Source organism: Pelobates fuscus, chromosome 5 (genome assembly GCF_036172605.1).
Source record: "Pelobates fuscus isolate aPelFus1 chromosome 5, aPelFus1.pri, whole genome shotgun sequence".
Taxonomy (NCBI): Eukaryota; Metazoa; Chordata; class Amphibia; order Anura; family Pelobatidae; genus Pelobates; species Pelobates fuscus.
The window spans coordinates 244,990,425-245,011,738 of record NC_086321.1 but is presented as its reverse complement, the minus strand read 5'-3'; the positions used below and the strand labels follow the sequence as shown (position 1 = coordinate 245,011,738).

General features: G+C 42.3%; 1 protein-coding gene across 2 annotated transcripts in view; it reads right to left on the bottom strand.

The window, feature by feature from the left end:
- Positions 1 to 20,582, bottom strand: part of CAAP1 (caspase activity and apoptosis inhibitor 1) — a 39,135-nt gene extending 18,553 nt beyond the window's left edge. For both annotated transcript variants that reach the window (XM_063455178.1, XM_063455176.1), the window contains exons 1-3: positions 20,256 to 20,582; positions 6,296 to 6,499; positions 5,051 to 5,135 (exon numbers count right to left, since the gene is read on the bottom strand). In XM_063455178.1, coding sequence (XP_063311248.1) covers positions 5,051 to 5,135; positions 6,296 to 6,499; positions 20,256 to 20,369 — 403 coding nt within the window. In that variant the 5' untranslated portion in view covers positions 20,370 to 20,582. The remainder of the gene's footprint in view (positions 1 to 5,050; positions 5,136 to 6,295; positions 6,500 to 20,255) is intronic.
- Positions 20,583 to 21,314: the final 732 nt, after the last annotated feature.

The window sequence follows — 21,314 nt, the reverse complement described above, 5'->3', positions numbered from 1 at the left end:
TGGACTTACGAGATCTAGGGCTGGCAGCCTGCCATCCTTGGGTATCGGCTAGGCAAGTCCAAGCGCGGGACTATTCAATGCATAGTGTGTTAACCTTAGCATCAATAGAAACCCTGCTATTAGAACGCATCACTATATGCCAGACAAATTTCAAAGCGTTATTGCTCTATATATTTTTTTTTTTTTTCTTATTGTATCTTAATGTAAAGCGTATTTTAAGCTTACTTAGGCAATATTATACATACTATACTAGGATGCAACAGTTAGGGGCAATTACGTATGGTAATAGCACAGTCGATTTACAAAGTACAATCTGTGCCCGTCATGAAAACTGACCCATCTTGTAACATACGCGCTAGAATCCAAAACCTGTGTAAAATGCTTGTCAATCTTACTCACTACTATTAAGCGTATGATCTCTAGCCCTAGCCTATGGGACTTATTCATAGCTGTGTTTTAAAGCCTCATAACCAGTTTATTAAGCTATATGTTGAACGTGACGCGCTGAATTACTATAACTACTTACTCCTAATTTGAATAGCATGTTTCCTATGTATAAACTTGCGACCTCTTAATTTGAATAGCATGTTTCCTATGTATAAACTCGTGACCTCTTAATTTGAATAGCATGTTTAATACGTATAAACTCGTGACCTCTTAATTTGAATAGCATGTTTACTAGATATATACTCGTGACCTATCCTCTGGTATCTAAATATATATATAAAATTGTGCATTGTTCCTATATACCCCATTGTAACCTATGTTTCGAATTGTGCAAGTGGACTGCCTTTGGGGCACCACATGCCTGTATGTTATCTTAATATGCACTGCAAAAATAAAAATTTAAAAAAAAAAAAAAAAACCTTCAGTGGCTTACCTGAATCCAGCACCGATGTCCCTTGATGCTGGGTCAGGCTCCGCCCACGCTCCTTCCCTGCTGACATCAGTTGGCGGGGGAGACCTAATGCGCATGCGCGGCAATGGGCATGTGCACATTAGACCTCCCCACGTGGGACCTCCTATGGGGATTCTGGCAACGCTGGAGGTCCTTATGCATAGCGTGAGTAAATCCAGCGTCGTTTAGAACACTTTTTGGGTTTTAACAACTAGGAAGTCCCTCTAGTGGCTGTCTGATAAACAGCCACTAGAGGAGGACTTAACCCTGCAAGGTAATTATTGCAGTTTGTAAAAAACTGCAATAATTACACTTGCAGGGTTAAGGTTGATGGGAGTTGGGACCCAGACTACTCCAATGAGCAGAAGTGGTCTGGGTGCCTTGAGTGTCTCTTTAAGGCAAAGATCAGCAGAAAATAATATGCAGTTGGATGTCTGTAGGACATTACAAGACTCTTCTCTCCTTCTACAATCCTTTTCCTTGCACGCATTCTCTTCTTATTCTTCCTCTCTCCGTAAATTTCAGGGGATGGATGCGGCTCCAAGGAGCTATTTATCAAAATCATTAAGATTTTGCTCAGACATTGTCAGGGGCTTAAATATACCAGGCTTCTGCAGATCTGTGGGCCAGGAGAATCTCTGAGGCATTTAATCAAGAAACACATTTTCGTGAGGATTCACACCCAACGTCATGACGTGCTTCTTCTCACATAATACTACTGCTAAGGCAGCAGGAGTAAATATCGTGGTCGCTAGGTATATTTCTTTTATGCACATAGATGAAAAATTGGACCCAGAAGGTTGTATTCTTTGTCATGTGTACAATAGTTTCACAGCTATACACCTTCACTACAATCTATGAGGTTTTCTAGGAGGGAACCCTGGTCATGGGTAGGGATCCAAATATTTCTCTTCACCCATCACTGGATACCACGAGAAGTCAATGCTCCAGCTTTGTGAAACACTTGCACACTCTCAGATATATGCTAAATAGACTGGGGCTCATAGACTGCTGGTGAGCTAAACATCCAAAGGGTACAGACTACACGTTCTTTTTGCAGGTCCACAAGTCCTACATTACGATAGACTTGTGGCCCTTGTAAAATCTCTCCAATCTAATGGGGGCAGACATGGATTGTTGCAGCCCCCTGGTAGAGATGGATCTACATGCACCTCTGTATCATCCGGCAGAACACCATTGAAGGCTGAATGAGAATCTTCTCCGAGACCAGCAATATTGCTCAGGTTCTTGAAGTCTTGCAACATTACTTCCGAGAAAACCCAGGAAACCCAAAGGCCTCATCTGAGGTCACTATATGAAAGAAGTAGTCAGAGCAGTGGTACGGGAACTCCTGAAAAAGATTAGACCTGAAACAAATAGGACCATTACAGGGACCTATTGAAGCTCAGACAACTTAATGATCTGCTGGTTCAAAAACAATCCGCCACACCTCCACTAAACAGTTGCCAGAGGAGACTGCCACCAAATTGAAAGCTTGCTATAAAATGTATATAAGGTTTACCCATAACTGGGGCCTGTGGTTCATGGCGAGATAACCATACGCCTCGGAATCTACTTTGAAAGATATGTCACTCACAAACTAACCATTGAACAATCGGGAGCATTGAAAGATCCTATTACTCTCAAAGAACTAGAATGGACATTAAAGCGATCACAAACGGGGACGCCCGGGGCCCAGAGGGCCTTATTGTATAATACATTGGATTACCTGTTGCAACTACCATCATTGTTAAGAACTCTTTTTTGACTTAAAAAAAAAAAAAAAAAAAAAGGGACTCTATGTGGACTTATAGCCAAGTTAGCACTACTTACATTTTTATTATTTATAAGTAAGGAAACTATTCAGTTGGTCAGCGCAACCTGTATTGTTCTTTTTTCTGCCTGTTTCATGCTCTTGGATTGTTAGGGTATCCAAGTACCAGTGTTTGCTGCCGTTTTTGAATCAGCTGGATCAATCTAACTTTTTGTTCAAACTTGTTGATATACATGTTGATATGTCATGTTAATCTATGGTTTTTTTTAATCTCATGATATGCTGAAACCCGGGAAGAGTATGGTGTGTTATGTAACTGACAATAGATGATAATATTACACGACTTAATTGTACTCTTCCTTTCCTTACTTTTCTTTTATTATTTAGAAGAAAGGCTGAGCTCAACTTGCTGCGAATCAGAGAGATTGACTAACTTAAACACTGTGCTCGATATCTAGCCTTATTTAGCAAAATTGATACAGTCATCTTAAATAATTGTATTAGTTGTAATTAACTTAAAGGAACACTATAATATTAGGAATATAAACATCTCTTCTTAATGCTATAGCACTGGACTTCCTTTTTTTGCTGTCCACCCCCCTTGAAAGGAGTAAAAAGGTAGTTTACTAGCCTTTTCTCCATCGCCATGCTGGTCTTTTAGCAGCCAGACACGCCTCAATGGCTGAGATCAATCTTGATGATAAAAAAAAAAACATTCAGAGACTATTGAGCATGCACAGCAAAACGAAGTGCAGCACCAGTCAGCATCTCATCATAGACCTAATCAAGGAAGTTACTTTTGTGGCTGTCTGAGTGACAACCACTAGTGGTTTTACTAGGCATCAATGTAAACACTGCCTTTTCTCTAAAAAGGCAGCATTTACATTGCTGAGCCAGCAGGGACAGGCTATGACACCAGAACAAAGAAGAAAATGATGTCCCAAAGGCGGGACATTTAGTGTGTCAAAGGTACTTAGAAGGGGGTAACCCTAAAATTGCAAACTAGTACACTGGAGTGGCCTGTGGACCTAAAGTCCAGAGGACACAACAAAGTCCCTATAGGTTTGTATGACAAAATTGAAAACTACAATTTACTAAAGTATATCGGAAAGAACAAACATAAGTAACACACACACACAAAAAACAAGCTATTCAGCTCTGCAACCCTGAATGGGTACGTAGGATGAAGGAGGCTGCTTGAATAAATCTAAAGTAGAGGGTAATAATGAACAGCAAAAAGCAAAGAATACACAAGCCTCTCTGGCCCGTAAAACTGAAGGAGACAGTGATGATCCCTGGAACATGTATGGCTACCTATTACGCCTGAGCATAGATAAACTCATAAGGTACTACAGTAAGGTATATTGAAACAAAGTTGCCACTGGTTGTTTTTGTTTTTTGTGCAAAGTGATAGGAAAACTGTCCCAGAGAAAATAACACTTCTAAACAAGCCTTTCATAAGCTTGTCGTTCGTTCCGATTCCTCCTTTCAATCATTTTGAATGGATAAAATACATCAATTGATTCAGTAGACGACTCGCACTTCATAAGTAAGATAAGAAAAAGGCTAAAGATTTAGGCTTTAGCACTAGAGAGTGCTAAAGCCTGATATTACCGATAATACACACCAGGACCGCCGGGCCCATTACAACCCATTACATTTTGGGGGATTTTACAACAAGAGCTTTCTAAGTGTGACTAGGGTGAATCATCCTGATAGCCTAAGCCTTGATTTACGTTACTTTGTTTAGTTTTTTTAGACAGCGACCTTCAAGTTTGTTCATTTATCTCTAGCAAGCTTATGAAAGGCTTGTTTAGAAGTGTTATTTTCTCTGGGACAGTTTTCCTATCACTTTGCACAAAAAAACAAAAGCAACTAGTGGCAACTTTGCTTCAATATACCTTACTATAATACATCTATGCTCAGGCGTAATAGGTAGCCATACATGTTCCAGGGATCATCACTGTCTCCTTCAGTTTTACGGGCCAGAGAGGCTTGTGTATTCTTTGCTTTCGTCTGTTCATTATTACCCTCTACTTTTGATTTATTCAAGCAGCCTCCTTCATCCTACGTACCCATTCAGGGTTGCAGAGCTGAATAGCTCTTTTTTATGGGACTATATGTGGTGTGTTTTTGTGTGTGTGTTACTTATGTTTGTTCTTTCCGATATACTTTAATAAATTGTAGTTTTACATTTTGTCATACAAACCTATAGGGATTTAGTTGTGTCCTCTGGACTTTAGGTACACAGGCCACTCCAGTATACTATAACTAAATTAAACTGTAGTGGTTGTGGTGACTATAGTGTCACTTTAAATTAAAAACTTGCCGATTGAGGTGAAAATGACAATAGCGAACAAGTGTCTGCAACGGCTTACCTTCAAGGATTTTCAGTAGTCTCTTTTCTGATACCAATTCCAGCTGCTCGAGACACAACTGTTTGATCTCCTCAATTGAATAACCCTATAATACAAGCATTTGAACAAGATTACATATGTTTTTAATATGTATGAACATTTTAGACGCAAAATCTCAAAGGCATTTTAACATTAGCAAAGTCATCAATATTTATGTGAACAGAAAGATTACATAAGGCAGTTCACAATTATGAAGACAAAGTTAGTAAGAAAAAAACACTTATATTGATGAATCAGCTCATAACAGTAGTGTCAAACTGAGGCTATGTAATATAAAATGGACACTAAAAAGGAACAATCTGAACAACATAAACACTATAGGTCCTTGTAGTTAATTATGCTGCCAACAGTCTCGGGAAACGGTCTCATGGTTTTTGTGTCAAAGTTTGGGAGCAATAGGACTAAAAAACTTCTCTCTGCTTTGTACTCAAACAGACCAATCTCGGCCACATTGATAATGCAAAATGTATACCACTGCATTATCCTAATTTTATTTAATAAACAATGCACAATAAGGAGACATGTATGGATTGTTTCTGATTATTTGCTATATTTTGGTTAATCTTTACCACTGGAACTTTTTAGTAGCGCTTTATCCAAATGTATGCCTACAGCTCATTAAGCATGGTAGGAATTTGATTGAGGGACCTGCCTCAAAGTATATGGAAAAGAAAATAACCTGACTTCGTTTTTTGTGCTAACAGCTTTAAGTGCGGATTGCAGCCAAAGGCTGAGGAGAGTAGGTGGCTTCACTTGAAAGAATCTTTTGTAGATATTCAACCAATTCCAAAAGTCTCAAGATCGAGACCAAGTATGGACAGCCTGAATTGGAATGGGAAGTACTATAAATTGAGGAGTTGGAGGTTTAGTATTCTAACTCCACAGACTTGCCAATGCTGCAAAGTCATAAGGAATTTTCGGGTTACTATATTCAAAGTCAGAGTCAAAGGATTTGTTTACCACCTCCACAGCTTCCACCTGCCCTTCTCAAATGAACAGTATTGTTTTAAAAGAAGTGCCACAGATGTAAAAAGGAGCATTGGCTCCAAGAGAAAGAGTGTGTGTGCGAGTAGCACTAGCACTCACAAACACGAGGGTAAGGTAGGCCTTTCAAAAGTTTGTTGCAGGTGGTGGAACCGGCACATATCACTGACTATATTCCAATAGCAAGTGTGTGTTTCATTTGAGCAATCAAAGCACTAATACCTTTAATAGATCAGGAAGCATCTTCTGCAGTTTCTTTTCACCGACCACTCTGAAGCACTGCTGAAGCATTTCTTTCTTGTCGGAAATGTAATAGCTAATTGGTTTGAGGGGAACATTCAGATCGAGCCCTCCTTCCTCTATGTCACTAAGATCCTCAGCATCATTCTCATTGCTCCCAGCAGGCTGAAAAGTGCTTTCTGTTTCCTAGAATTCACAAAAGAGAATAAAATTGGCCCCACAAAATAAATATTTGTAACAGATTCAAAACATACATAGGCTACATTTTATTTTTCATTAAAAAAAATAATTGAAAACTAAATTTTGAGAAAAGGAACACTCCTAACCAATACAGAGCATTCACATTCTGCTCTGAGAGTTGGTAACTCCTGGTATAAGACTCAGTTAAAGGGACACTGTAGTCACCAGAACAACTACAGCTTATTGAATTTGTTCTAGTGAGGAGAATCATTACCTTCAGGCTTTTTGCTGTAAGCCCTGTCTTTTCAGAGAAAATGCAGTGTTTACATTACAGCCTAGTGATAACTTCACTGGCCACTCCTCAGATGGCTGTTAGAGATTCTTCCTGGGTCATGGCTGCCTAAAATGCATCCAAACATTAATTATCTCCTCCCTCAGCATGCAGGCACTGAACTTTCCTCATAGAGATTCATTGATTCAATTCATCTCTATCTGGCTGATTGGACAGGGCTGTGTTTGAATTGTGCTGGCTCTGCCCCTGATCTGCCTCTTTCTCAGTCTCAGCCAATCCTATGGGGAAGCACTGTGATTGGATAAGGCTACCACTTCTGCTGATGTCAGCAGGCAGGTCTAAAGGAAACAGTGACAAAGTAAGCATCTCCAGACTTGAATACAAGTAAGAATTACTATATTTAGGGAGGCATGGGGGCACCAGGGGGGCTAGATCGTGGTTTTAACCCTATAGGGTCAGGAATACATGTTTGTGTTCCTGACCCTTAAGTGCATCTTTAACTATGCTGAGCCAAGTCTTGCAGTGCAGACCCAGCTCACTATCGAAGACCTGCACTGCTGGGGCGGGGCTTAGTTTAGACAGGGAGGATTCAACTCCCAGAGAGAGGGAACAACAGGGAACACCATGAAAGAAGTCAAAGCATTCTAAAATAGTGGGGGTGCCACAGCATTCCTAACACCATAGTCAGCACACTGTAGTGGTTATGGTGCTTAGAGTGTTCCTTTAAGCTTCACTTACAAACCATTCCCAATACTATTTTCAGGAAATGGAGGCACATTTCTTTATCTGAGGTACTTTAATAATGGTAAGATAGAGGACTCACTGAGCTACATATTTTCAGGCAATATTTAAACTGAAAATAAAATTGTTTTGGCTTCCTTCAAAGGCATGACCCTAATTAATGCACAATCCAAATATATTTTTTGTTCTTGCTTATAGAGGAAAATAAATATATAGTTGAAGGAAGCCATTATAATTATCAATATGAATATACCATCATACAATACAACACTTAACAAAAATTGTGATTCAGAAAAGTTATGTATTCAACAAATTTGGAATGTTAGTAGAATGCCAAGGCTCATATACATATTTACCCCTGCTATTTCTATGTGACTGGTTTTGTGATGTAATTCCAGTAAAATACAAGTTTAGCAGGCTAAGATTGCCACAAGGCATATGTATGTATATGTGTTTGTAGTATCAGTTAGTTAATTACACGTAGCTAAGATACTGTTATCACTGTACTGACCAGGTGCAGGAATGTAAGAACTGGAATTACGCGTCCCTCTCCTTTGTATCAGATGAGCCACGTGGTTAGACCGGATGGATGAGTTTAGACTCTATTTATTAAATAGGTTAAGGGTATGTGTGGGTGTAGTTAATTGTGGGAGGAGCTACAGTGCTATATAAGGAATGTACTCTATGTATTCAGTACTCAGACTTTGCTGTATTTTGGTGACGCTAGTCCCTCTGAGTCCCGATCGGTGATCCAATAAAGAATCTCTTCCTTCCTGAAGAAACCTGTGTCCATCTCTCTGTGCTTGGCTTCCGTCAGTTTCTCCGGTATCATTTGGTGCATTGGCCGGGAAGCTCATCGTTCAACGGTAGCTGAGAGGCAGAGGCGTGAGACGGTCTATCTTTGCCCACGTTCTCTACGGCTGCACCCCTGAACTTCTGCGTGGACCTCCCTTCGTCTCGGCGCCACTGGTCTGTTGTCCAGGAGATCATCGGCCTCTACGTGAGAAGTGCTGGGGTGTCCCCGTCGATGAGTGTGAACTCAGGTTCAGGAACGAGGAGGTAAGACAACTGCTGTTTTAGACGGCAGGACCCACTAGGGGTATACCGATTGTGCGGTAGGCCCAAAGGGGTTTTGAATCTGTGTATCTGCCCCCTCTGTCGGAGGGAAGGAGCGAAGGCGCACCGCTCGATCGAACGCTCTTTAGTCAGACCGTTTGATTTGGTTAGTCAGGCGGGGTCCTGGTGTAAATAGCCCTAGCCGGACACCGGTGTCTTGTCTAGACTAGCGTTCTAGGGTGTATATTACGTTCGCTAGGTCGGAGGGACCGGGAGACTAAGCGGCGCCTGTGTAAATTCGGTTCGCTAGTTCTCATCCTATCTGGGCTAAGTGGGAAGGCGTGTAAATTTGGAACCCACTAGACTTTTGATAGTGCGACTAAGAGGCGCCTGTGTAAATTCGGTTCTCTAGCTCGCTATATATGTGGTGATTGGGCAGTGTGGCTAACCAAAACGGGTGTATATAGTTTTAGGTAGTCCATTCAAGGTACTGGCCAATAGTTTAGTTGGGAATTGTAAATGTGTTAACGATTGTTTTAGTAAAGTGTATATCTTGTTAGATAGCGCGAGCTCAGCCGTCTAGCGAGAGTGTTAATAGTGTGTTGCTGTATTATAGTGCACGGTACCATAACCCTGTATATTTACTGACATTATATAATAAGTACTAATCATTGTCGTCCATTGCATGTTTAACACCATAACCACTAATAATTGTATTGTGACCTTAACTTGTGCTTTGACCTATGCTAACCGTACTGTAACCGCTATTTGTAAAAGACGATGTTACTGGGGTGTGTTATAGACGGGTAATTCGTATATAGAGAATTATAGCGTGGGTGACTGTATAGTTACGCCAAAGGGCATAATATTGATTATATAGTGACTGGTGTAACAGCTGTGTGTGTACGGGAATTCCCTGAGTGTTTATTGTTATTGTGTACGTTTCACTTGGTAACCGTACCACGTGGTGCTGTTGCCAGAGGAAACGGGTGTGACTGTTGAATAGTACGCGTGTATAGTATTCGTTGTCGACGACGTTCCATTGTTAAGTATGGGTGCGTCGCAGTCAACGATTCCGGATCCCTTAGGATGTATGGTTAAGAATTTTAAAAAGGGATTCAAAGTTTGTGATTTTGGGGTAAAGATGTCTCCTGTACGTTTGGTCACTTTGTGTACTAGGGAGTGGCCTACTTTGGTTGCGGCATGGCCGCCACGTGGCAGTTTGGATCCAACTCTGGTACAGCGCTTACACGTGGCTGTATCGGGTAGGCCTGAACTTTACGGCCAGTTTCCTTATATTGACTGTTGGAGACAGGCCGTAAATGACTCGCCAAAATGGCTCCAGACATGCCACGAGGAGCAGTGTCGCCTCATGGTAGCTAGGACTTGCTCGTCCACTAGGACTGGTGTTAGGCCCATTTTGGACACGCCCCCTGAGTCCGAGATCCCTTTGCCGCCCCCTTACTTTCCGTTAAGAAGAAGTGACGCAAACGCAGGAAGTCCTGCACCCCTCCCCTCATTACCCTCATCCACTTCCGCTTCCTCCTCCAGTACAGGATCCACCCCCCCTCGTACTAAATCTCCCCTTCCGGAACCAGAATCCACCCCCATTAGAAACGAATATCCTGATTTGGCGCCACTTCAGACTTCCGGTCAAGCTTCATCTAGCTCGGCTCGAAGTGTTTTATTTACGACCTTTTCCCAAAACCGACCTCCCACATCCCCATACCCTATCTCTCCCCGACCGGAACCCATGACTGACGCCTCTCTACGTAGCCCCATCCAAACCCGACAGTTGACTGGTGCCCAACAATTAAAGCACTATCAGATGCCTCTTCGTCTGAATCCCGGGTCAGCTTATATCGATGCCGCAGGTCAAATGGCACACGCTGACCCAGTCTTCGTATATGTCCCATTTACCACAACCGATCTTTTAAACTGGAAGACCCATAATTCCTCGTATACTGAGAAACCACAAGCTATGACTGATCTGTTCACCTCAATAGTACAGACGCATAATCCGACATGGGCTGATTGCCAGCAGTTACTAATGACTTTATTTAACAATGAGGAAAGGACAAGAATAAATCAAGCAGCCATTAAAGCATTAGAGGATAGAGCCCGTGCTTTGAACCAAGCCAATCCAGCAGCATGGGCCGCGACACACTATCCCAACACCGATCCCGATTGGAACGTAAATGGTGCTGATATGGTTCAACTCAGAGCCTATAGAGACGCTATAATTGCTGGCATGAAAGCCGGAGGAAAGAAAGCCATTAACATGTCGAAGACAGTTGAGGTGATCCAGAAAAGCGATGAAGCGCCCAGTGTCTTTTATGACCGATTATTGGAGGCATACCGCTTGTATACCCCCTTTAATCCGGAAGACGCAGACAATTCCCGAATGGTTAACTCCGCCTTTGTCAGCCAAGCATACGGAGATATTAAGCGCAAGCTACAAAAGTTAGAAGGGTTTGCAGGTATGTCCATCACCCAACTAATGGAGGTAGCAAATAAGGTCTATATGAACAGGGATACAGAAAGTAAGAAAGAGGAAGAGCGCAAGATGCGTAAAAAGGCTGATATGCTAGCGGTAGCGATCGCAGGCGTAGATAAACGGGGCCCAGATAGAGGCAATAATAGATGGAGTAGGGAGCCTTTGAGTAGGGATCAATGCGCGTATTGCAAGGAAGAAGGGCATTGGAGGAACGAATGTCCGCAAAGAGAGCAGTACGAGAGAGACCAACCCAGGGCAGGCTACGGAAACTTTAGAGGTAGAGCGAGAGGTAGAGGAGGCCCCGGAGGGAGTAATGGTTATAGAGGGAGTAATGGGAACAGAGGAAGTGTTAGGGAAGACAGGTATATTCCAGCAGCGCAAAGGTCCCGCGATAGAGAAGGTAGGGACTTTGTAGGATTGGCTGACACTGTCATGGAGGACTATTGATACCGACCGGGCTCCATCCCCCTTGGTCGAGCGGAGCCTATGGTCGATGTATCAATAGGGGGGAAAAGGAGTGCGTTCATGATCGACACTGGTGCTGAACATTCAGTGGTGACTAATCTAGTTGCTCCTCCATCTGGAAGGACTATTACTGTGATAGGAGCAACTGGAAGAAGTGCTGAAAAACCGGTTCTTAAAAGTCGACTCTGTACATTGGGAGGCCACGTAGTAAAACACCAATTCCTTTATATGCCTGAATGTCCAGTCCAATTGCTGGGACGTGATATGCTATCAAAATTACAAGCGCAGATTACGTTCCTACCAAATGGAACAACATCCTTAAAGTTTAATGGACCTTCAGGTATTATGACTTTATCCGTACCAAAGGAAGAAGAGTGGCGACTTTATACAGTGTTGACTAGCCAAAACCCTAGGAGTGATGAGACATTGTTTAACATACCAGGAGTTTGGGCAGAGAACAACCCACCAGGACTGGCCCGCAATATTCCACCAATAAAAATTGAACTGAAACATGGGGTTTATCCAGTGAGCCTAAGACAATATCACATTCCGCAGAAGGCTAAGAAGAACATCCAATCCTATCTGGATAAGTTCATACGGTATGGTATCCTAAAATTCTGTACTTCCCCCTGGAACACCCCATTGCTGCCTGTTCAAAAGCCCGGTACAGATGAGTATCGACCTGTACAGGACTTAAGAGCAGTCAATGATGCGGTTGTTAGCATACATCCAGTTGTACCCAATCCATATAACCTGCTTGCTTTAATTCCGGGCGGGGCTACTTACTTCACAGTCTTAGATCTCAAAGATGCCTTCTTTTGCCTCCGAATTGCCGCAGAAAGCCAATGTATTTTCGCTTTCCAATGGGAGAACGCTGTAACGGGCTCAAAACGCCAAATGACTTGGACAAGACTGCCCCAAGGGTTTAAAAATTCACCTACCCTATTTGGTTCAGCTCTAAGTCAAGATCTACTGGATTTCGAGTCTATCCCAGGAGAATGTGTATTGTTACAATATGTAGATGACTTGTTGATAGCAGCAGTTACAAAAGAAAAATGTCAGCAAGCAACGCACGATCTACTACATATTCTCTGGAAGGCAGGATACAAGGTGTCCAGGAAGAAGGCTCAGTTGTGTTTGCCAACTGTCAAGTATCTGGGATTCCATATCTCTGAAGGTCAAAGGATTATGGGGCCAGAGAGAAAAGAAGCTGTCTGCCAAATACCAATACCCAAGAATAGAAGACAAGTGCGAGAATTCTTGGGGGCAGCAGGCTTCTGTAGGATATGGATTCCCAGCTATGCGATACTGGCAAAACCTCTGTACGCAGCCATCAAAGGTACAGAGCACGACCCCTTCTTATGGACCCAAGAACAGCAAACGGCATTTGAAGATGTGAAGAAGGCTTTGATGAGTGCCCCAGCATTAGGTCTACCTGATCACACACGACCATTCTACTTATATGTACACGAGCAAAGAAGAATGGCTGTGGGAGTATTGACACAGTACTTGGGATCATGGCAAAGACCTGTTGCCTACATGTCTAAGCAACTGGATGCAGTGGCCAGCGGACTTCCACCTTGTCTAAGAGCCGTAGCTGCAGCCGCCCTGCTAGTAGCTGAAGCCGATAAACTCACTCTGGGTCAAGAACTTTATGTACGAGTCCCACATGCAGTACAGACGTTGTTGGATTACAAAGGAAATCATTGGTTTAGTAACAGCCGTATGACCAAGTATCAAGCAATGTTGTGTGAAAACCCAAGAGTGCATTTAGAGACTGTAAACACCTTAAATCCAGCTACCCTTTTGCCGCAACCTACTGAAAGTCAACATGATTGTTTGGAAGTAATGGATGAAGTATTTTCAAGTAGACCAGATCTTCGTGATTTTCCCATCCAGAACCCCGATGTTCAATATTACACCGACGGCAGTAGTTATGTGAAAGAAGGGATCCGCTATGCAGGATATGCAGTGACAACAATAGACAAGGTGATAGAAGCTCGGCCACTGGCGAAAGGAACATCAGCACAAAAGGCAGAATTAATAGCACTAACACGAGCGTTACAATTGGCTGAAGGTTTAAGAGTAAATATCTATACGGACTCTAAGTATGCGTTTTTAACCACTCATGCCCACGGAGCTTTGTATAAAGAAAGAGGACTACTGAATTCAGAAGGCAAAGAAATCAAGTACGCAGCTGAAATCCTACAACTATTGGAAGCAGTGTGGGAGCCGAAAGAAGTCGGTATCATACATTGTCGAGCGCATCTGAGAGGAGATGGTGATGTAACCAAGGGAAATCGGATGGCAGATAGTGCAGCTAAGCGTGCTGCTGAATCAGGAAGACAGGAGTATGTGGGGCATATAGCTGCTCTTATACCAACTCCACTGTCCCAATGGACTCCAGTTTATACAGCTCAAGAAGAGGAGTGGTTAAAGACTGAACCGGGAAAGTATTTGGAGAACAAGTGGTATCAGCTAGAAGATGGAAGAATAGTCATACCAGCATCACTAGCGGTAGAAATTGTCCAAAATTATCACAACGGGACACATTCTGGGAGAGACAGTACTGAAGAATCTCTCAGGAAACATTTCTACATACCAAGATTGTCCAACTTGACTCAGGCCATTGTACGCAGATGTGTAACGTGTGCTAAGAATAATGCAAGACAAGGACCAGTAAAGCCACCAGGAGTCCAGTTTATGGGGGGACTCCCCATGTCCGATCTACAAATAGACTTTACAGTAATGCCTAAATCGGGTGGACATCGTTACCTGTTGGTAATTGTGTGCACCTATTCAGGCTGGGTAGAAGCATGTCCTACTCGTACAGAGAAAGCAGGAGAAGTTGTAAGATTCCTGCTACGAGAAATAATACCCCGATATGGACTACCCTGTTCTATAGGATCGGACAATGGTCCAGCTTTTGTTCATCAGTGCCTACAACAACTGACTCATATGCTTGATATAAAGTGGAGGCTTCATACTGCATATAGACCCCAGAGTTCTGGTAAGGTAGAGAGAATGAATAGAACTATAAAGAACCAGTTGGCTAAAATGTGTCAGGAAACCCAACTTAAGTGGAACGTTCTCTTACCCATAGCTTTATTGCGAATCCGCAGTACCCCTACCAGAAGGATGGGCCTCTCTCCTTTTGAAATCATGTATGGGCGACCACCTCCCGTACTTGGTAACTTAAGGGGGGACTTGAGTCAGTTGGGAGAAGGAATTACCCGGCAGCAGGTTGTAGAGTTGGGTAAGACTATGGAGGAGGTACAGAAATGGGTACAAGATAGATTACCTGTGAATATTTATCCCCCTGTTCATAGTTATCATCCAGGAGACCAAGTGTGGATTAAAGAGTGGAATAATGTACCGTTAGGGCCCAAGTGGAGAGGTCCTTATGTTGTTCTTTTGTCTACCCCTACAGCGATAAAAGTAGCCGAAGTAACTCCGTGGATACATCACTCCAGGGTTAAACCAGCAGCAGTCGATTCTTGGCAAATTACAGCAGATCCAGAGAATCCCTGCAAGATCCGGTTGAAACGCACTACTCAGTCGGAGTAACGAGGAATTATTGTGGATTACAAATTTTATTGTTACAGGTGTGAGTGAGAAGGCCATAATAAAGCCTGTCCGCTTACCAACACATAGTGTATAAGCCAGGAAAGTCTCGAAGGGACACCTGTGAAGACGAGCAGAACTCCATTCCCTGCAGCCCTCACATCCTGGAAGCTGAGGTTCCATCGCACGGACGAAGACTGAGGATGACGGCGAAAGATGTGCTTTTGATTGTGTTTATTTATATGTGTTTTTATATTCAGGAAGGTAGAGGTACCGACACTCCTAGCTGTGAGGTATGCATTAAGACTACGAGAACAGGTAACCATATTTCCCAAACCCTAATTTGGCATTCACAATACGAATGTAAAGGAGAGGTATCAAGATGTAGATACCTAAATATAGACTATAGTGTGTGCCATTTAGGAGTAGGAGAACCTAAGTGCTTCAGTCCAGAGTATCAACCTCGTACAATTTGGTTGACTCTCAGGAATGGAGATCCTCAGGGGACCCTAATTAATAAGACGGTGTTAGAATCCGTACATTCTTCGGGTGTTCTGCTATTTGATGCATGTAAGGCGATATCAAGTGGTAGAAAACCGTGGAATGTATGTGGGGATCTTAGATGGGAGAGGACGTATGGGTCTAATGATAAATATATTTGTCCCAGTAGTAAAAATAAATATGTGAGTCCTAGATGCCCAAATAAAGACTATAACTTTTGTCCATATTGGTCTTGTGTGGGGTGGGCGACTTGGGGACAGACAGTAGATAAAGACATGATAGTGACTAAGTTGCCGACTAGCCCTTATTGTAAGTCTATGGAATGCAACCCAGTCCATATACTTATTAATAACCCCGACAAGTTCCTAGATAAGTATGGAAATTTATTTGGGTTTCAGATATACGGGACGGGTTTAGATCCTGGGACATTATTGTTTATAGGAATAGAGACTGATACGGTATCCTCCCAGACTCATCAAGTATACCATTCCTTTTATGAAGAGATGAGTATAGATAATAAGATCCCCCATAACGCTAAAAACCTGTTCATTGACCTAGCTGAAAGTATTGCCGGTAGTCTTAATGTTACCAACTGCTATGTGTGTGGAGGTACTAACATGGGAGACCAATGGCCTTGGGAAGCAAAGGAGGTAATGTCCGGTTCTGAGGCAGTTGACCAACTAATATCTACACAAGCCGATTATCATTTGAGTGTTAGAGGTAAATCTGAGTGGAGATTAAAGACCTCCATCATAGGTTATGTTTGCATAGCAAGGAAAGGAATAATGTATAATACTTCTGTAGGAGAATTAACTTGTCTAGGGCAAAAAGCTTATGATGATGATACTAAAAATACAACTTGGTGGTCGGCTTCAAATGTCTCAGAACCATCTAACCCGTTTGCTAGATATGCCAGTTTAAAGGATGTGTGGTTTGATTTATCCATCACATCTACCTGGAGAGCCCCAGCAAATTTGTACTGGATCTGTGGTAAGAAAGCCTATTCGGAGTTGCCACAGGACTGGGAAGGGGCATGTGTGTTGGGTATGCTCAAACCATCCTTCTTCTTGTTACCGATTGAAACAGGTGAGACTTTAGGTGTTAAAGTGTATGATGTGAATCATAGGAAGAAAAGGGGACCCTTAGAGATAGGCACCTGGGAAGATAATGAATGGCCTCCCCAGCGTATCATAGATTATTATGGGCCAGCCACGTGGGCAGAAGATGGTACCTTTGGTTATAGAACCCCAATTTATATGCTCAACCGTATTATAAGATTACAGGCGGTGGTTGAGATTATTACTAATGAGACCTCACAAGCACTCAATCTTCTAGCGAAGCATAATACCAGGATGAGGACAGCAGTGTACCAAAATAGATTAGCCTTGGATTACCTTTTGGCAGTAGAGGGAGGTGTATGTGGGAAGTTTAACCTGAGCAATTGCTGTCTTCAAATAGATGACGAAGGGCAAGCAATAGCTGAGCTTACTAGCCATATGGTTAAACTAGTGCATGTGCCTACTCAGGTATGGAAAGGGTACAATCCAAGTAGTTGGTTTGGTAGCTGGTATGAGTGGTTTGGAGGGCTTAAGGCAGTGGTAGGTGGAGTCCTACTGATTTTACTGTTGTGTCTACTCCTACCGTGTCTTATACCCTTAGTAGTTAGGTCTGTGCAAAGCCTGATAGGAAGTATAGCAGAGAGGAAGGCTGCTGCACAGATAATGGCGATATATAAGTATAAGGCTCTAGATCAAGGAGAACCAATGCAGGAAGATGAGTGTTAAAAGATTCACATCATAAGATAAGTCTGGTCTGGTTCATGGTAACCTGAGGTATATGCAAACCAAGGTTAAGTGATGCCTCAAGTAATTGTGAAATATCAGAGGCATCAAAGGGGGGAATGTGATGTAATTCCAGTAAAATACAAGTTTAGCAGGCTAAGATTGCCACAAGGCATATGTATGTATATGTGTTTGTAGTATCAGTTAGTTAATTACACGTAGCTAAGATACTGTTATCACTGTACTGACCAGGTGCAGGAATGTAAGAACTGGAATTACGCGTCCCTCTCCTTTGTATCAGATGAGCCACGTGGTTAGACCGGATGGATGAGTTTAGACTCTATTTATTAAATAGGTTAAGGGTATGTGTGGGTGTAGTTAATTGTGGGAGGAGCTACAGTGCTATATAAGGAATGTACTCTATGTATTCAGTACTCAGACTTTGCTGTATTTTGGTGACGCTAGTCCCTCTGAGTCCCGATCGGTGATCCAATAAAGAATCTCTTCCTTCCTGAAGAAACCTGTGTCCATCTCTCTGTGCTTGGCTTCCGTCAGTTTCTCCGGTATCAGTTTAATGCATATAAAAAGACAACGTTGCATTCTACATAGCGTCACTAGAGAGCTGTTCCTTTGTTAATGTAAAATACTTATCGTTTAAATCATGGCAACTGTACAATGCATCAAATAAAGAAAGAAATAGAATTGCAATTTCCATGGTTCTTTATAGTGTCACTGTTATCAATGGAAATATAGGCTTCCTCAATCCCTATGCTTAATGGGCAACGGTCACCTGAAAAAAAATGTTTTCATTAAATAATTCTTTCATCTAGGTCAGGGGTAGGCAACCTACGGCACTAGTGCCATGCACGGCACTCGAGGTGACTTTGCACGGCACTCAAGGCTGCTAGAGCCAAACAGGCTCTGTCCTATCAGGAGTCCCAGTGAAACTTCAGATTTCTGCTAATTCGAAGAGGTGGTAAAGGACAATCCTCAATTTATGCATTGCAGCACATAGAGTAAGTGATCTCAGATCACTTCCTCCCAGCATTTGTGAATGGGAATCCACACTGTAGTACAGCAGCCTGTAGCTGCTGTTGCAGCTCCTGTCCTTGACCGGTACCTGGCCAGCCTGGTCCCCACTGGAACCCAGGGAGGCCACATACTGCTAAATATATACAGAAATGCACAATAACCCTCCCCTCATACAAATAATACGAACAGCCCATACACAAACATACATACAATCCCCACAAACGCAACACCACTAACTATCCACATACATGCACACAACCCCACATGCAATACCCAAAACAGCCCTAACACACTACCAAACACACAATGTGACATATCCATCCACAAGCAGCCCTCATACACAGCCCACATTCATATGTATCATACACGATACCATAAACTACTCCTGAACATATACAATATAATAGCACATATACGCACAAATACAACGATACAAAGCAATTACAGTAAAAATAACACAAGCAGAATACGGCAGCATACACACCTCAATTTAAAAAAAATAGGATCGGCACGCTAAGGGACATCACAATCCTATATCGGCACAGTGCTGCTAAAAGGTTGCCTACCCCTGATCTAGGTGCTTGTATATTGCTGAAGCATCCTGTCATATACTAAAGTTAGTATACGTTTTTTTAATCTTTTTTGTGTACCTATACAAATCTATTTATTTCAAAACTTTGTAAAATGATTACTACAATAAACATAGTTTTATGGTGACAATTGTACTTTAATATGTAGGAATAACGTCTACAGAAAACAAATCTGGATAGAACTACAAGGAAATGGCCACTAAATTAGGATCTGTTGGTAGCGTGGGGATTATGTATTTCACAACAGGAACTTACACCTTAGCTTTAGATAAGAATATTAGAATTACACGAAGTATAATCCTAAAAGGGTTTGTGATTACCTCGGCTCTTTATGAGGACCTCTACATGAGGACCTCCAGTGTCAGATTTCCCCCATAGGAAAGCATTGATTAAGGCTTTCCTATGGGGAAATCCTAATGCGAGCGTTGCCATTGCTGCGCATGCACATTAGGTCTCCCCCGCCAGCTGGAGAAGAGCATAGGCAGAGCCTGACACAGCGCCGAGGGACATCTGTGCTGGATTCAGGTAAGTGACTTAAAGGGTTTTAATGATTACGGGTAATTTGGTAGTCAACTTGAAAGCCAGGATGCTTTCAAGGTTTGCTCCTCTTGAAAAATGTTTAAGAGGAAGAGAACAGCTTTCCTAAGAAAGCATTAGTAAACAATAAACAAACAAACATTCTATTGGGCTACTTTCCCAATTAACTTTCGCCCATAAGTCAGAAAGGAACAGCAACAATGTGGGGCTCAATGCTTGATGAACAGGTAATTTGACTGTATTAACTAATTTAATTTGGGGAAGGGGAGGGTGTCTTGCATTCTTGTGGTTAAAGGAACACTCCAAATTCTAAAACTGAATATCGGTTTTAACATTAGAGTGCTCTTTTAATTTGACATCCCTTATAAAACACAGCAGCACTGATCTTACAGCAATTTTACAATATGTAGAACCCACCTGTCACACAGTGACAGACATTATGTATTTTTAGCCAGCTGGAAACAATGTGAACATCTTAACTGGCTCTTGGTGTAAACAGAGAGCTCACTGGTGCAGCTACAAGGGCGTGGGGTTTTCAGAAAATGTTGAGACACTGAAGGTTATGTTTATAATTTGTAATATACTGCATAGGCAATGCATTACAAATCTAACTGACTTTCAGCAGAGATTAACAGGAGTGACATGGTCTTACAAGACTTCCATATCTCGATCATCTGGCATAATACAGTTTTAACAGCAGATGTACCTGCTGGATTGTCTCTGTACTCCTTTTCTTCTTTTCTACCTGCGTCCCACCTTCACAAGACACTGACCTCCTCCTCTTCTTCTTCCCCTTGGAGCTTTTCTTCCCACCAGTCATGACAAGTACAGCTAGAGCGAGGTTTGTGATATAAAATAAATATAAATCAGTCTATATATGTGCAAGAGATGGAAAGGAACAAAGGAATTAGTAACCAATTAATGCAGCGGTTCCTAAGGTCGCGATGGGACAGTGTCTATAAATAGACCGATAAACACTTTATACACAAAGGAGCCAGCCAAGAGATAAGGGTGAGTCGTCTTAGCGCTGATGGCTTTGACCAATCAGAGAGCTAGCAACTGGTCAAACGTTCTAAACACTAGACTGTCACCGCACGTTAAAAACGCGGTTTTGTCTCCACTATGTAGGGGAGCTGTCTTTAGTGTTTAGTGCAGCGTACATAATTCATCGCGCAGCGGACGTACGTGCGTGAATAGTAATAAAGTAAGGCAGACATAGCTAGTAAGGGCAAGATGACAGGGAAAGCTGAAAGCAAGTCCAGTTTACGTTCACTGGTCCTAAGCTGCAGTATTAGCCTGTCTTTTTCTAAGTGGAGGTTGCTGTATTTGTAGTATTTTGCATACCTCGATTTAAACAGAAAATGTGATTTGATGTCATGTGACTGAAAAAAAGCGCTCTAGGTATGAGCTCCATTAATTGGCGCTGTCATGCAGGCTGTCTGTAGTGTGCACTCATGCCAAGCTAAACATATTTACCAACTGTTCCTATTTTTGACCCACATCCTTCTCGCCCTCTTTTCTATTCTAATGTCCCTCTTTTACTAGGAGCTCTATATTGGCAAATCTGAATTAACAGAGCTCCAAAGCAATAATACAATAATGTGTCTTTAAACTATGTGGCGAAACCAACCTCGCCACTGTGCACTGGAGAAGCCTGGTTGCTCGCCTGCTGCATTCTGACTATGGCCCGGGAAGATGTGGCCCTTTAATTACAAGATTTGGGCATAATGGATTTTTGGTGTGCTGCTGCTGGCCCTTTAACTCC